General features: G+C 39.9%; 1 protein-coding gene and 1 long non-coding RNA gene across 10 annotated transcripts in view; one reads left to right on the top strand and one right to left on the bottom strand.

Annotated features, from left to right (window-relative positions):
- Positions 1–490: 490 nt before the first annotated feature.
- LOC310845148 lies at positions 491–10,116 on the top strand. 2 transcript variants are annotated; one of them, XR_014564514.1, is made up of 4 exons: positions 491–692; positions 2,037–2,615; positions 4,475–4,617; positions 9,924–10,116. It is a non-coding gene; the product is annotated as an uncharacterized lncRNA (long non-coding RNA). The 2 variants fall into 2 exon arrangements; XR_014564515.1 differs by lacking the exon at positions 9,924–10,116 and having other exon boundaries at positions 4,475–6,516.
- U2SURP (U2 snRNP associated SURP domain containing) overlaps positions 5,338–15,316 on the bottom strand; it is a 36,077-nt gene continuing 26,098 nt past the window's right edge. For all 8 annotated transcript variants that reach the window (XM_083739298.1, XM_083739297.1, XM_083739299.1 and 5 more), the window contains 8 exons: positions 14,822–14,978; positions 13,859–13,954; positions 13,515–13,581; positions 11,898–12,060; positions 10,126–10,236; positions 8,947–9,065; positions 7,565–7,741; positions 5,338–7,208 (listed from right to left, as the gene is read on the bottom strand). In XM_083739298.1, coding sequence (XP_083595424.1) covers positions 7,070–7,208; positions 7,565–7,741; positions 8,947–9,065; positions 10,126–10,236; positions 11,898–12,060; positions 13,515–13,581; positions 13,859–13,954; positions 14,822–14,978 — 1,029 coding nt within the window. In that variant the 3' untranslated portion in view covers positions 5,338–7,069. The remainder of the gene's footprint in view (positions 7,209–7,564; positions 7,742–8,946; positions 9,066–10,125; positions 10,237–11,897; positions 12,061–13,514; positions 13,582–13,858; positions 13,955–14,821; positions 14,979–15,316) is intronic.

The following is a 15,316-nucleotide window of genomic DNA, read 5'->3' as shown; positions in this document are numbered from 1 at the left end:
TTCAAACAACCCAGATTCTGCGGTACTGATGTTTAGAAGAGAAAGCTACAGGGGAGAAACACTAGCTATTAATTTAAATATATATATATAAAATAATTGGGACTATACCATATCCGTATAACCCTAGAGGGGTTGTCTTAGAAAAATAAAATAAAACTAGGTCAGTTCAATATAGCCTAAATAGAAAGCAGCATATGGAAGTGCAGGGAGCATCAAGGCCTCTGGAATAATGAGTGCATCCTTATGGAAGACCAAATGGAGTTAAAGAAAAATATCTTCTCCCCCTAGCAACAAAAGAAATTAAAGTAAAAGTGGCATGCCTGCATAACTAATATTGGCAATGAGCTGTCATCTGAGATGCATGAGTAATTTAAAAAAAAATGCCTCGCCCTGGGTGCAGACACATGCATGTTTCCCATCCCAAAAAACTCTACCATCCCTTAATCTGCTTATTACATATTTAACACTGTTTCACACTTTACAATGCAGCCAGATATTTCTCATGAGTGTTTGTCCCCCAAACAACCCAGAGGTATGTGCCAGGAAACTGCTCATTGATTTGGTTCTCCATGAAATGTATTGACGGCCCATTGAGAGACACATGCATTTCCCTTCACATGTGAGTGGTTCTACCACACCAAATACCAATGGAATTTCTCCTGAAAGCTGGTCTCCTGCTTCCACTCACAGAGGTAACTAATTACATTTCCTAGCTAAATGGTATATATGTAGTAAGGAGAGCCAATGTGTTTCTCAGATTGTTAGATAACTTAAGGAGTTATGTTCAACAGTTAATGGTTAACGTATCAATTTGTGCAATATTTCACGGTACTGCACGTTTAGCGGAAGGCTGCAAAACAAATTTGTGCCCCATGCTGTCCTCTGAGCTTTGAAAAGAATGAGGTAGGTAGGCCACAGAAAATTGTATAATAGGCCAAAAGGCACATATGCCTTTTGGTAACCAGGGTAAGTATCCAGGAACACCCATCTACTTTTGAAATTGACTCACACCACCAAAAAAAAGTCATCTCCCCCAAAGGGATCAAAGGCACAAAAGTCCACTTCTGCCATCCTCTTCTGTCCGCGTCTCTGGATCCATCTCATTACATATCCAAAACTGTGATCCGTGTCCTGCAAATCAAGATTTGAGCTTGGTGTGCAGTCCTGGTGTGTTGGGAAAATATCAAAACATAGGTTTTTTATTTTTAACGTATTTTTTGGTTTACAAAATTTCTTGGTTTACAAAAGTATGTGCAATATCTATTTTTCCAAGTTACATTTTCTACAGATCAGTTTCATTTGTTGAGACATTAGTGTTACATTAGGAAGAAAAGGGGGAAAGAGGTGGAGGGGGCCGTGGTGATTGGCATGTAGTCAGTTGTTGATGTTTATATTTTACTTAATGTATGTGTGGGGTTTTAAACCAGGAAGTACCATAGTATACCGTGTATAAGAGCAGGAGATTGCCATCTTGGATTGGGCGGGTGATTGGTAGGTGCAGCAAGGGCTGCTGTCGATTGGCTGCTGCTGTGGCAACTGGGTGGGTGATTGGCAGTTGATGGTGGCAAGCGGGCAGACAATGTAGGCTTCGTGACGCATGCAATTGGCAGAGTCAGTCAGGTGGTTGAGCGATTTTTTGCAATTCCCCCCCCCCAAAAAAAAATAGGGGTCATCTTATTCATGGGGTATAAAGTACGGTAATTGGATAGAGCACAGTGGAAGCGGCATACCAAACTATGAATCATTTGGCGCTTTGTGAGAACCAATCACTCTACTACCATGTTTCCAAGTTCCTCTCTCTCACCACTCCAAGCTTTTAAATACAAACACCCTCCTTGCAATAGATTTTCAGAGGTTTTCTCCTAAATTTAGACACCACTCTTCCCCCACAGTAAATGCATATCCTAGGCATGAAAAAGATGTCAAATTCCCCCCCTTTTATGACATTAATAAAAAAGACAAGCTTTGTGTATGTAGATGAGCATTATCAAAGGAGATTCTTTTCATTCTTTACAAAACCATAATTGTCGTCCAAGCTAAGACGACTGTTTGAAAGCCTATCATTGCTAATAAACTTCACTGAAATCAGAAGTTGGAGAGAAGAGGCAAATCCAAGACAAACAACGCTTGCAGGTAAAGAGCCAGTATAAAAACAAATTGATTTGCCCTCCACCTGGTTATAAGGCCCATCAGTTTCGCCTTGCAATTTGCTTGGCTATTAACAATAAAGACACTACTCAATTGCCCACTCATATTCAGGTGGTGGTCATGTTTGTCACGGCTAAAAATTGGCCGTTTCTTTAATGGTAAAAGAACTAAGTCAGCATGAGTCGGCGACCTACAATGACTCATGCAGCCTCTCACCTAATTGTACCTGTATATATAGAGTGGTCAATGTTGGTGTGGTGGTGGGTTGGTTGGTTAGAGAAAGCTGGTAGTGTAGATGTGTGTACAGTTGGTCGTTCGTTTTGCAGATAAAGACTTTTAATAATAAAAGCAGAACATACTCTGCAAGGACGCTCTTCTCTTGGACTCTTTTAGGCTGACAAGGGTTCGAGGACCAGGCTGAGGAGACAAAGGAAGTCAGGACTTTTTCCTTTTCCAACACTGACAGTGTTTGTATTTGAAGCTTCTTCAGTACTTTATGCTTTCAGTATTTTACACATTAAAACTGTATCTAAAGATGCATGTAGACAGCACTCTTGTTGAATTTCCGTTCAGCTGCACACATATTAACCTTTGCCAACCTCTCAGAACATTGTGGTTGGCATATTTTTGTAAAAAGTTGAGTCTGAGCTGTACTTCCACATACTCATATTTGTAATGCAGCGTGCCAAAAATAGACCTTTGAAACAGGAATGAAGTAGCTTCTGCTAAAATACCGCACACCACACCACTCTCCCCAGCAATGTGAGATTCCAGGGGTTGCAAGATGTGCTTTGCCTAGGGTCTGTTTTCTTTTGGACACAGCAGAGATTGTGGTGTCTTCATGATATATGGTCTATTTACACATATCTACAACCTGAGTTTGGAAGATTGGAGAAGATCAGTCTACATCCCAATCCCAAAGGGCAGTGCCAAAGAATGCTCCAACTACCGCACAATTGCACTCATTTCACACACTAGCAAGGTTATGCTTAAAATTCTACAAGGAAAGCTCAAGCAGTATGTGGACCGAGAACTCCCAGAAGTGCAAGCTGGATTTAGAAGAGGCAGAGGAACCAGAGACCAAATTGCAAACATGCGCTGGATTATGGAGAAAGCTAGAGAGTTCCAGAAAGACATCTACTTCTGCTTCATTGACTATGCAAAAGCCTTTGACTGTGTCGACCACGGCAAACTATGGCAAGTTCTTAAAGAAATGGGAGTGCCAGATCACCTCATCTGTCTCCTGAGAAATCTCTATGTGGGACAAGAAGCTACAGTTAGAACTGGATATGGAACAACTGATTGGTTCAAAATTGGGAAAGGAGTACGGCAAGACTGTATATTGTCTCCCTGCTTATTTAACTTATATGCAGAATTCATCATGCGAAAGGCTGGGCTGGATGAATCCCTAGCCGGAATTAAGATTGCCGGAAGAAATATCAACAACCTCAGATATGCAGATGACACAACCTTGATGGCAGAAGTGAGGAGGAATTAAAGAACCTTTTAATGAGGGTGAAAGAGGAGAGCGCAAAATATGGTCTGAAGCTCAACATCAAAAAAACGAAGATCATGGCCACTGGTCCCATCACCTCCTGGCAAATAGAAGGGGAAGAAATGGAGGTAGTGAGAGATTTTACTTTCTTGGGCTCAATGATCACTGCAGATGGTGACAGCAGCTACGAAATTAAAAGACGCCTGCTTCTTGGGAGAAGGGCAATGACAGGCCTAGACAGCATCTTGAGAAGTAGAGACATCACCTTGCCAACAAAGGTTCGTATAGTTAAAGCTATGATTTTCCCAGTAGTGATGTATGGAAGTGAGAGCTGGACCATAAAGAAGGCTGATCGCCGAAGAATTGATGCTTTTGAATTATGGTGCTGGAGGAGACTCTTGAGAGTCCCATGGACTGCAAGAAGATCAAACCTCTCCATACTGAAGGAAATCAACCCTGAGTGCTCACTGGAAGGACAGATTGTGAAGCTGAGGCTCCAGTACTTTGGCCACCTCATGAGAAGAGAAGACTCCCTGGAGAAGACCCTGATGTTGGGAAAGATGGAGGGCACAAGGAGAAGGGGACGGCAGAGGACGAGATGGTTGGATAGTGTTTTTGAGGTTACCAGCATGAGTTTGACCAAACTGCGGGAGGCAGTGGAGGACAGAGGTGCCTGGCGTTCTCTGGTCCATGGGGTCACGAAGAGTCGGACACGACTAAACGACTAAACAACAACAACATCCTGAGTCTAGATGGAGGGGTTCTGCACCATCACTTTCCACGAGGTTTGTTCTTCTCGTGCCTAAAAGCCATGTATCTCTGTGTCCCCAGCTTCCTCCTGTCGGCTCACACCACACTGTTCCTAAGCTTTCATCGTCTCTGCATTTTCAAACTAAAGTGGCGTGTAGCAAGACTTTAGCTGGCACTACTCGGAGGTCCACACAGACTGAGCGGAAGGCTTAAGAGAATCCCAGGTCAGTGATCTCATACCATCCATCTGCTCCTGAAGAGTGGTGATGTGGTGGAGCATAAGCAAGTCTAATCAAGCATCTAATGAACCCTTTTATTTGGGTAAACTCAGATGGTAACTGACCCAACATAATGTGGTGAACTTCATGGGTAATCAGGGACATGAGCCCAAGTCTTCCGAAAGACCAGCCAGCGCAACATCCTTTGCCAACTCCATTCGTTGACTACCCATGTCCTTGCTGCTCTTTAGAGAACAATGCAGCTGGCCTGGGTATGGGGGTTGTCATAATCAGATCCGGCACTTCAAAATTTACCACTGCCGAGGAGACCTCTATTAGCCTCAGAGGGTTTGGCCGTTTCATACCTTTTTATTTTCATCATTTTAAATTGTATACCGCTTGGATACACCTTGGAAGAAAGGCAGGATGTGATGTAAACACAATTTAAAAAATTATATATTTGAATAAAGAAATGTAGCAAGAATGGAAAAAATCAGTAGCACCTGTATGAGAATGTGCAAGCAATACAGGTAAGCACACAGGAAATCTGGGTCCTAACCCTCCCCCCCAAATGTGTATTTTAGGTATTTTTGCATCATATTCCTCTAACGAATACAAATTTTGTCTCTCAAACACATTAAAACCCCATATATAGAATAAAAGAGCACGTAGCTGTCTATAAACGTCATTATGGATTTTTTAAAAAACACTTCACCGGAGTCCAGATCCCTTTAAACTTTGCATTTTTATTACAATCTGCCCACTCCTCCAGGAAACAAACAGTGAACCTTTGTGACTTTTCTTTCATGGAAAAAAAGTTAAGTGACCCAGAGGAGGTGCTATGTTATATCAATGCCAAAAGAGGAAAAAAACAGGTTTAAAACAAAAGGGCATCCAAAACTGGGGAAGGAGAAGGGGGAAGGAATACAAGTATATTAGAAAAAGATACAAGTTAAAAAAATCTAATTTCTGCTACTCTTTCAACAATTTTCACAGCCAAAGGAGGAATTCAATACAAAAATGCATTTACAAGGTCATCTTCTGGAATAAAATCCACTTTATAAAGACACTTCATGATGTGCATTTTAGAGTTCTGATCATTCTGACAGTATTTGTTGTAAGGGGGAAATATAATTTGTTCTCTTTTCACTATTCATGGAAAGTAATTAAAACACTTAATACTGTGGCTTCAATACCATTTCACCGAAGACACCAGCTGAAAGGATTTCATGTTCAGTGAAGAACTATGTGCCTTGAAACCATTCCTATGAAATATGTGCATTTCAGACGGAAATAGCAAATTTCACATCTGAGTAAAAGGGGAGAAAAAGAGCATGCATGAAGAAACTGAATAGTGGAAGTCGCCAGAGTCACATTTCCAGAAATGTGTACTAAAACTGCCCTAGTGCATTGGTTTAAATCTAGTCTAATCAATTATGTGATCCTGCTACTATGAATGACTCGAGAGATTTATGGTGTCGAAAGGGAAGAGTTTACAAGCAAACGGAAGAGGCCATAGGCCCAAGTTTGCATTTGAGGTTCCTAATACCCACAAGCCCTGCTTTCCTTCCTTCCTATGTACTTTGCTGCTCAGGCATCTATAGCACCAGACAGATAGAAAGTAGCTGCAACAGTGATAATCTCTCTCCAGTAAACAATCACATTGTTTAGTAGGTATGGAAGAAGCAGACCTGATGTCCCTGGAAAGAACTATCAACAGACTCGTTCTGGCTGCTAGGCTGTAAGATGAGAGAGAATAAGTGTTCTCAACGTGCCTGCAGGCTATGCTTGGAAATTCAAGCAATAGCTTGTAACATTTAAGAACATCTGTACTGCATAAATGTTCCTGCATTAAGTAAAACGTATTGCCAAGTGACAATATTCATGCTATAGATTCCAACATACCCGGAAGAGTTCTATAACCTGACCATCGTATGAAAGATTCCTGCTAGAAGCTCGCATTGGCAGCTCTGTATGATGGAAAACTATGGCTGGGGTTGGGGGAGAGAACTCTCGTTTCAGAGGGGCAAGAAAACACCATTATTATTTTTTTACATTTTCTTTTCAGATTTTATTTGAAATCTAATTCAAGTTGTCAAAGCTACAAAAAAGGGAGGGAGGGGGAAAACAATTGTGTGTGGGTGGGGTTTTTTCCTAACTCACAACATTCTAAAACAAAATATCACTACTGCCAGCAGATCAGTTACACACATTTCAGATGAAGTTTCTAAACACAAAATCTCATTCTGGGAAGTAGCCACAATGAAGGTATTTTGTACAATATAAAACAATGACAGGTCTACCGATGCAGTTACTCATGAGTATACACGTGCATTCACAAAAAAAATATTAGGAATGCTTTTTTTGTTTTGTGTGTTTTTTTTTAAACAGACTCTTCAGGCACAAAAACAAAACCGCATTTCCAGTAAGTGACAGCATCATAAAAATTAAGAGTTTGTCAGTGTTTGCTCTTCTTTGACTTCTTGTGGGATCTGTGTGGAGAGCGGGATTGAGATCTGGATTTTTTTCCTGACTTTTTAGGTGACCTGGAGCGCGACCTCCTTGATCTTTTGGGTGTCCTTGAGCCAGACGGCGACCTAAAAATAAATTGTATTAATGTCAATAGATTATTTGGCTTCTGCCTGCCAAGATCAACCCCATTCTTAGAGCAGTTCAGAACCATGCTGGATCTGATGCACTCTTCCCCAAACAGATTAATTCTATCCTGTAACATGTATGTATAAAAGTGGACAAGAAAATACTACCTGTACCTTTTTACTGCATATGTGTCACCCAATAATTTTGTAACGCCACAATATTACACAAAGATAACTGTTCCTATTTATTTATTCAAAGGATGATTCCAGGTTCAGACGACAGGCCAAGCCAAACGATGACTTAGCTGATGAGTCACACTGAACAAAAATGGATTTCTAGAAATGAACAGCGTTACCTTTTAGCTTTTTTACTGGCATCTCTGGGAGAATCCTTGTGAGATGACCTGGAGCGTGAGCTTTCTTTGTGGGATCTTTCAGATCGCTCTGAGCGTTCCGATTTTGGCGACGGTGATTTTGCTCGCCTGCTTCCACAGCTGCGGGACGGGCTGGGTGATGTGCTGTGTCGCCTTTTCCTTTTTCAAAAAAAAAAAAAGAGAGAGAAATTATGAGCACCTATACAAAGATGCCCATCACCTCACCAAATATATTAAAGCAGTTTGACATTCCTTTCAGAACATTAAATGCATAAATATTCAAAATCTCCTTGTGCACATTTCCAAAGCAATAGGAGTTACAGCGGCAATCAGGCTGCCCATCAAAACTGCATGGTTAAATAAAACTTGGGACTTAATTATACCGCCTTAAAAAAACACAACTGCAACTGATTGTCCGAAAACCTATGGTAAAATTTATTTCAGATGCTTATCTGTAATGATTAATATTTGAATTAATCAGCAGTGACTTCAAGCCCTGCTGGGATTGAATACACTCCAGTTCCCAGTACTGAATGGCATTGTATTCAAGATTTGCTTTTGGCAGGGATAAGCTTTACTCCAGTGTTCCTGATTGGCAACTCGAACGTGTAGCTGATCCAGCAGGGTCTGAAGTCTGTGCCAAACAGCATTTAAAGCCTTCCTGATTATTCCTTTGCAGCCACGCCTTTAGCTGCCCTACACCTGACATCATATAGGTTGGGTGTGCATGGCTTGTGGGGAAACAACCTTGCAGGTTGAATTAGGCCACCTGCTGGGCCAAAATAGGCCCACAGATTCCCCACCAGCGCTTTAAGCTATAGCCTTGTTCTTCAGATATTGTAACTTGTGTGCACCCTTGTTTGCCGTTTTATCCTGACATGCTTAACATTTAAAAAAGCAACAATTGCTTTTAAAATGGCTGTACACATTTATTGTCACTGTTATCAGTTGACTGGATGATAATTTTCTTCTAAATGCCAAGATCCTTGATTGTGAAATTGCAGGGTAAACAATGGCAAGGTTGAAAAAGCAATACTATCTTCACACACACACACACACACACACACAATGATAACTCACAGCCCACTGAAAGTATTATTTTCCAATTCAGACACTCAAATTTAGAGGACCAGAAAAACAATTCAAAAACAGAGTGGCCCCCAAAGTTTCTGCTCTGCTGGTGCAAGAGACTTCTGCTTGCGAAACGTAACTTCCCTTCCTTTCCCCTGCAGCCCACCCCCTCAAAATTGGCTCAGAAGGGTTGGAGGAGCTCCTGGAGCAAATTTTGGGGGCATGCAGGGGAAGAAGAAGGGGAAAACTCATTGCACAGGCTGCATTCTATCTAGTCTTCTTAAATTATATACCTGTCTTTTCTTGTTGGTGTACATTCTTCTTTCTCTTTCTTCTCTTTTGATCTGGATTCAGATTTCTCTTTGTCCTTCTTGTCTCTTTCCCTTTCCCTCTCCAGCTCCTTTTCTTTCTCCTAGATTAATAGTAATTGGGCACTTCAGAGAATTCAGAATTTATCATACAGCAAGATGTATATGTTAATTCATTTTACGCGCTACAAAACAGAGCCAAAGTTTGACACTGAGGGAACAAGAAACAGTCTAAAGCAGCTTCCTATGACTCCACATTAGATCACTGATCTATTTAGCTGAATGCTGTCTATCTACCCAGACTGGCAATGATTCTCCTGTGTTTCAGAGAAATGCCATTCCCAGCACTACCTAGATATATAAGAGAACGAACCTGGGGTCTTCTGTATATGCTCTACTACTAACCAACAGTCGTTGCCATACAGTCAAACATTTACAAGAACAAAATCAAGTAGCCACTTTTACAACAAGTTCGGAAACATCTTTGTCTTCTTAATCGCATTCTTTTGCATTCTCAAATATCTTTAGCTCAAAGCTACAAAACCTTCAGCACTTAACTTCTAAAAAAAATGTATCGAACTAAATGTGCCCGTTATATGTGGCAATGTAATCATTAAGCGTAGTAACCTTAAAATTGAGGTTTTGATGCTAAATCGCTTTAAAAATAGATATAGTAACAACAAATATCATGAAGTTATTGCAGGGCAGTAAATCCCAAGCTATTTATTATTTTCTCTAGTTTACACAAGTCTATCACTTTAATATGCTTAAAAAGGTAATAAAGCCTTGTGTCAGTTTCTGTATGCTCATATTCAATTTTAAATGCAGCCCTACCACAAAGCACCTATCACCCACAGAAATGACTTTAGATATCATGCACTTATACAGATCAAATAATCTATCTGGATAAGTCTAAAACACTAAACAGGCAAACTATTAACTGCTCCAAAACTATTTTTAAGATTGCCAAGTGTAACGTGAGGCCAGTACCATTCAATGGGTTGGATCCAGACTGCAAGTGGATTTGAGCCTGAGACGTCTTGCTGCTTGTGCATATCATGCTAAACAATAACTTAGCATTATAGTCAAAACAGGTTCCAGTAACATTAATAGAAATCCGTATCTAAACTAAATTTAAAAATCCAGAACAGTAGCACTACTTACCCTTTGGAGCAGTTTGTCACGGTAGTGTTCAACCTGTTCTGAAAAACTCTGGCCTGGCTTCTTGGGTCTTTTTCCAGATTCCAACTCATCTTGAAACTTCATTACCTTCAGCTGTGAAAATACACATGCAAACACAGTACTAGAGTTACCTGCAAGTTTGGCAAAGTTACAATATACACATTTGGATTAGGCTTTTTATTTACTTCGTTTTGGCCCTAGGGTACATTCACATAAATTTCTCCTCAGTGGTGAGTTCTCAAAACAATTAATTGGTGGAATTACAATATTAAAATACATGTAAAGCTGGCATGAATATGTACCTTTAGTTTATAATGAAATTTAAACTGACTTTAAGTTTTTATCCTTTAAAGCTTTGACTTTTATTTACAATTTTAATGTACATTTTATATTCTTTGTACTGTACATCACTTAGAAGTTTTATTTATCATTAAGCAGTATACAAATTCTGTTTAAAAAATAAGTAAATAAAATCCCGCCCCATGCCTCAGATTATCAGTGAGGCTGAAGTCTCTTCATCAGGTTCAATAAAAGGAACATTATGACTTGGCATTACATGAATAAGCCTTGGGTTTGGGAATTCTCAACAGTCATGACAAGATCTGAAATTCTTGCTTTTATTTAACCAATTGCAGTTTAGCCTTATCCTGGGACAAACTGTTGTTAGCTTTTACCACTGAAACAAGCCAAATTAGGAACACAAGGAAGCAACCTTATATCAAGTCAGTCCAGTGGTCATCTAACTTAGTAATGTCTACACCGGCAGGTAGTGGGTCTCGTTTAAGATTATGCCTGAACCCTAAACCACAGGTAAACCTGAACTGTGATTAATTGAAAGCAACCACACAGGAGGAGAAAAAAAGAAAGGGGCTCATTCACATAACACTTAACAATGGTTAAGCATTACATCTCAACACAACTGCTCAAAAAATGAAATGAAAATTAATGCAGGGTTCCTCACTCTCAAGCATGAATGCAGCTTAAAACCTTAATGGAGATCATACAATAAATTTAGATATTATTATACCCCAATTTAATGACTTTCATTGGGCATTACTACTCCTAATAAATATTTGAGATCATATTTAGAAAAGGGATCCTTAAAATAAGCATCCATGAATAAGAATCCATTAATCCTAAAGGACCAATCTCATTTTGCAATACAGTTATACTCTTCTCACCAGCAGAGGGCACCCTAGACTTTCCAAGTAAGGTAAAAGTAATCATCCTTAAATCAAGATTGAATAAAGAGCATAGGCATTAGCTCCAATAATTATGCAAAATAAGTAGCTTAAAAATATACTTGCACAATACATTATGGGCTTCAAAGTTCAAAATGTTCAAGGCTTCTCGTGTGTACGGCTCAATTGTTGCCTCTTCTGCCCTCCCCTATCTATTTCCCAACACTTGCTATGATTGAATAATGCCCTAATTATGTCCACCGAACTGTGTAATAGTTTTTTGCTTGTGCATTTTAACCTTTTCCTCTTCTCCCATCACATTCCTCCAAAATTTGCCCAGGAGGGCCCTCCAGCTTGTACCTATGTTTCCCTTACGTTACATCTCTCAATAATAAAACTATTGCCTCACCTATCCATAGTACAAATACAAGTAATTCTTAAATATGATAATATTTGATTAGCACTCCTGAAATCCAAGTGAAAATTTTGAAAACAGGGAAATTGGTTATTTTTATACTTGATCCATCATGTCAGAGTATAAAAATAAATTTTATCGATGTTATTCACACACACCTCAATTTCTCTGAGTTTGGCACGCTTTTCCTCACTCATTTCTGAGTACTTGCTTGAAGATTTTGAATCTGACATTTCTTCTCTGATTGGATTGGAGTACATGTGATGCTCCTCTGATTTAGAACTCTGGGTGTCCTCTTCATCTTCACTTTCTTCCTCTTGGCTTTAAAAAAAACCGGAAGTACAGGAATTAATTCTCTCTGGGGGAAATATGCTATGTTTATCATTTTCCAATAGAGCATTTTGTCACTACATAAAGTCAAGCACAGATACATGTGCCAGCATACTTTGCTTCTATTTTTGTTCTGTAACATCCTCTTATTATTATTATACAATATCCTTTTTATTTAAAATACTAGGCGTGGACTGCAAAGAAAAATTACTGAGGAGAACAGCAGCACAGGGGAAACAGGGAGGATGGGTTATATCTGTTTACGCTTCCTCTCAACCCTTCATTCACGCTTTCACAAGCAGAAGCAGCCTTCCATATAAATGTCACTTGCTTGACCAGAAACAGGAAATAGAGCACAATGAAGTGTGGCTGCAGTATATCATTGCTGGATTGGTTTCAAAGTAACTATGGGAGGAGATACACATCTCAGCGTGAAACCAAAGCAGTGCAAATGTGCATCTGATTTCCCCGTTACTGACCCAGCAATGAATCAACAGTGACTGATCCAACAATGCATGGAGTGCTTCATTGATGAGGATGCCCAGGTCTATGGAAAGCCAGTGCAGCACCTCTCCTTGAGCCAGGATGTGTCTGGATTCAACAAGAAGACCATGTGCCCCAATTTGGCTCCATGCAGCCAACTACTAAAATAGTGCAGCTTCAGCTCCCTCTGAGCCAGTTTGGCGCATCATTTGGGCCCAATCTGACCCCCAATCCAAATAGGGGCCTCGCATAGCCCTATATATATATATGTAGGGTTTAAAACATGCAGTGGAGGACAGGCAAAAGTCTTTGCTTGCATCTACTTCTGCCCCACCCCAACCATACATTTAATTAGGATTTAAAACCCATCCCTTTTGTTCTCCCCTTTGTTGAACCCAACCCGGGGCTGCCTCAATCCACTTCAGGCAAATCTCAGATAGACCTGAATCAGTCAGATTCAGTTTGGGATTTGGGATAGGAGCCGCATATCTTTTTTTAATGTTTTCCCATAAAACCTGAAGGATCTCCCACATATCTAGGAATCCACTCTTGCCTTTTCTCTAGGCTGTTTTGGCACCCACATCATTTATATCTGAGATACTAATGGAGAAGAGATTTTACCATTACTTTCTAAAATAACTCCACAGAGCCTAACTCACATGGGGTATTGAACAGATTTTCACTGGGTGTGGAAGCAGGAATAGACAAATAGACAGTTCTTTGGTCTACTATGCTACCAGAGTCCAGTAATTAAAGGAAACATGTGCATTAATGGATGAGGTTACAACTTTTGTATTTATCCAATGGGAGGCTGATCTCTTCCCTAATATGGGACTCCAGAAGCAGAGACATTTCACACCTCCACAGCATGTTTGAAATGATCCTCGTTATTGTGTAATATGTTTAGGATCAGAGTTGCCACGGCAAAGGGGGAAAGACATACAGAACACCTTAATTCTTACTTCTGATTTTCTTCCTCTTCAGATTCTTCATGCTGGTCAAAAAGCTCCCATTTAGATGTTGTTACCGCTAGTAAAGGGGGGGGGAATGCAAAAACATTGTCCAGTGTTACATAAAATTATATAAATCTTATTTTTTAAAAAGGTATTTGTAGCTATGCTGCATAGCAGTTAATTTCTAACTTTTTTATTTAATGGCACTGTTCCAGAATAAGAGCAGCACTTGTGATGTCTGCTAGTGAATTTAAAGTATTGCTTCATTAATATTTAGCAAGAAATGCTGAACTAAAACCCATTTAACTGAAATGTACATAACGAAAGTGGCAGAAGCTAGATATGACACTAACCTTGAGCTTCAAGTGCAGCTTCATCTACGGCTTCCCACTTTGAAGGGGCAACTTTGAAAATTGGCTCATTTTTTTTAGACTCTTCAGAAGCATCCACTGTTGAATAAAAGATTATAGCAATGACCAACGTTCCAAAGTAGTCCTGCTTTGTATGCTCTCTCTTATATAGGGCACTTGAAAAAGATAAGCCATTTTAAAAGGTGCAGGCTTCAGCATACGTTGCTGCAAGTAAAAGATTATGTGCAGAGCAAGTCTCTGCATGTTTACTCAGAAGCATCCCACCAATGGGATATATATGACCTTGTGCTTTTAGAATGGCAGACCTGAATATCCAGGAAGGGCGCATAAAGCAATCTTCTAAGGCCCATGCAATTTTAAAGTAAAGGCAGAGGATTCACTTCATATAAAAGCCTACTGCATATGGAAACTTGTATGTCATGGAGAAGACCAAGACATAGACAGAGATCATAATTCTGGGAGACATGCACTCAAGCCCCTCTCAATTCCAGAATCTGAGCACAAATTATGAGAGGCCTGATCTAAAGCTCTGTGGGATCGAGGAACATTTGAGCTATCCTGTGCAAAGGAGTCGCTGTAGTCTTTCTGCTATGTTATCATTTTGAACTGGAGCTATCAATTTTAGGAGGCATTCAAGATAAACCTGTAATAAAAGGGTTTCTGCCCCAAGTTGATTTACAGCCTAACAAGGTAATGAAAATACAGTTCTTGCTTATATATGATTGAACATGGACAGAATAGTAATAACCAACACACCTCACATCTTCCATTTTTCTACTATTATTCTATGGAAGCCAAATATCTAATAAAAACACCTGTTCTCAAATCTCAGCAACACTGCATTTTAAACGCCGAAGTACCAGAAAAAATGGGGCCTCAATTAAATGTGCATTTTGCAGTGAGAAAGTGCAGGCTTCTAAGTACACTAAATCTAGTATTCCTTACAGGGAACACCATCAAGGTCATCATCAAGCGTCTTAATAGGGACTCCATCAAGATCATCAATTGGAGCAACATCAATAGGAATTCCATCCACATCTTCTAGAGGAGCACCATCAAGCTCTTCCTCAATGGGAGCTCCATCAAGATCATCGGGTACTTCCTGTAAACCAAATGTAAGTTTTATATGGACAGTGTTTTCCTCAAGTTGTTACAGCTTCATTTCAGATACATTTTATGCATTTAGTTCACAAAAATGTGCAGAGCTATTAGGTTCACCTCCTAATAATTCATAAATCCAGCACTTTTCCTTGTGGGCTGAAGTGTGTGCACCCAATATACAATGTGACATGGGCATCTGCACAATATGTCTGATTCCCCCCGTCTATCAACCTCCAGCATAACTGTTTTCCACATCTGGATGCTACTAGCACCACTAGTATGCTAGCATCACAGTTCGTTGTACAACTGCACACATAGGAAGTTTCTGGATTTACTCGA

Source organism: Podarcis gaigeae, assembly GCF_964106915.1.
Source record: "Podarcis gaigeae genome assembly, chromosome: 5".
Classification (NCBI taxonomy): Eukaryota; Metazoa; Chordata; class Lepidosauria; order Squamata; family Lacertidae; genus Podarcis; species Podarcis gaigeae.
This window is presented reverse-complemented; position numbering and strand designations above follow the sequence as displayed.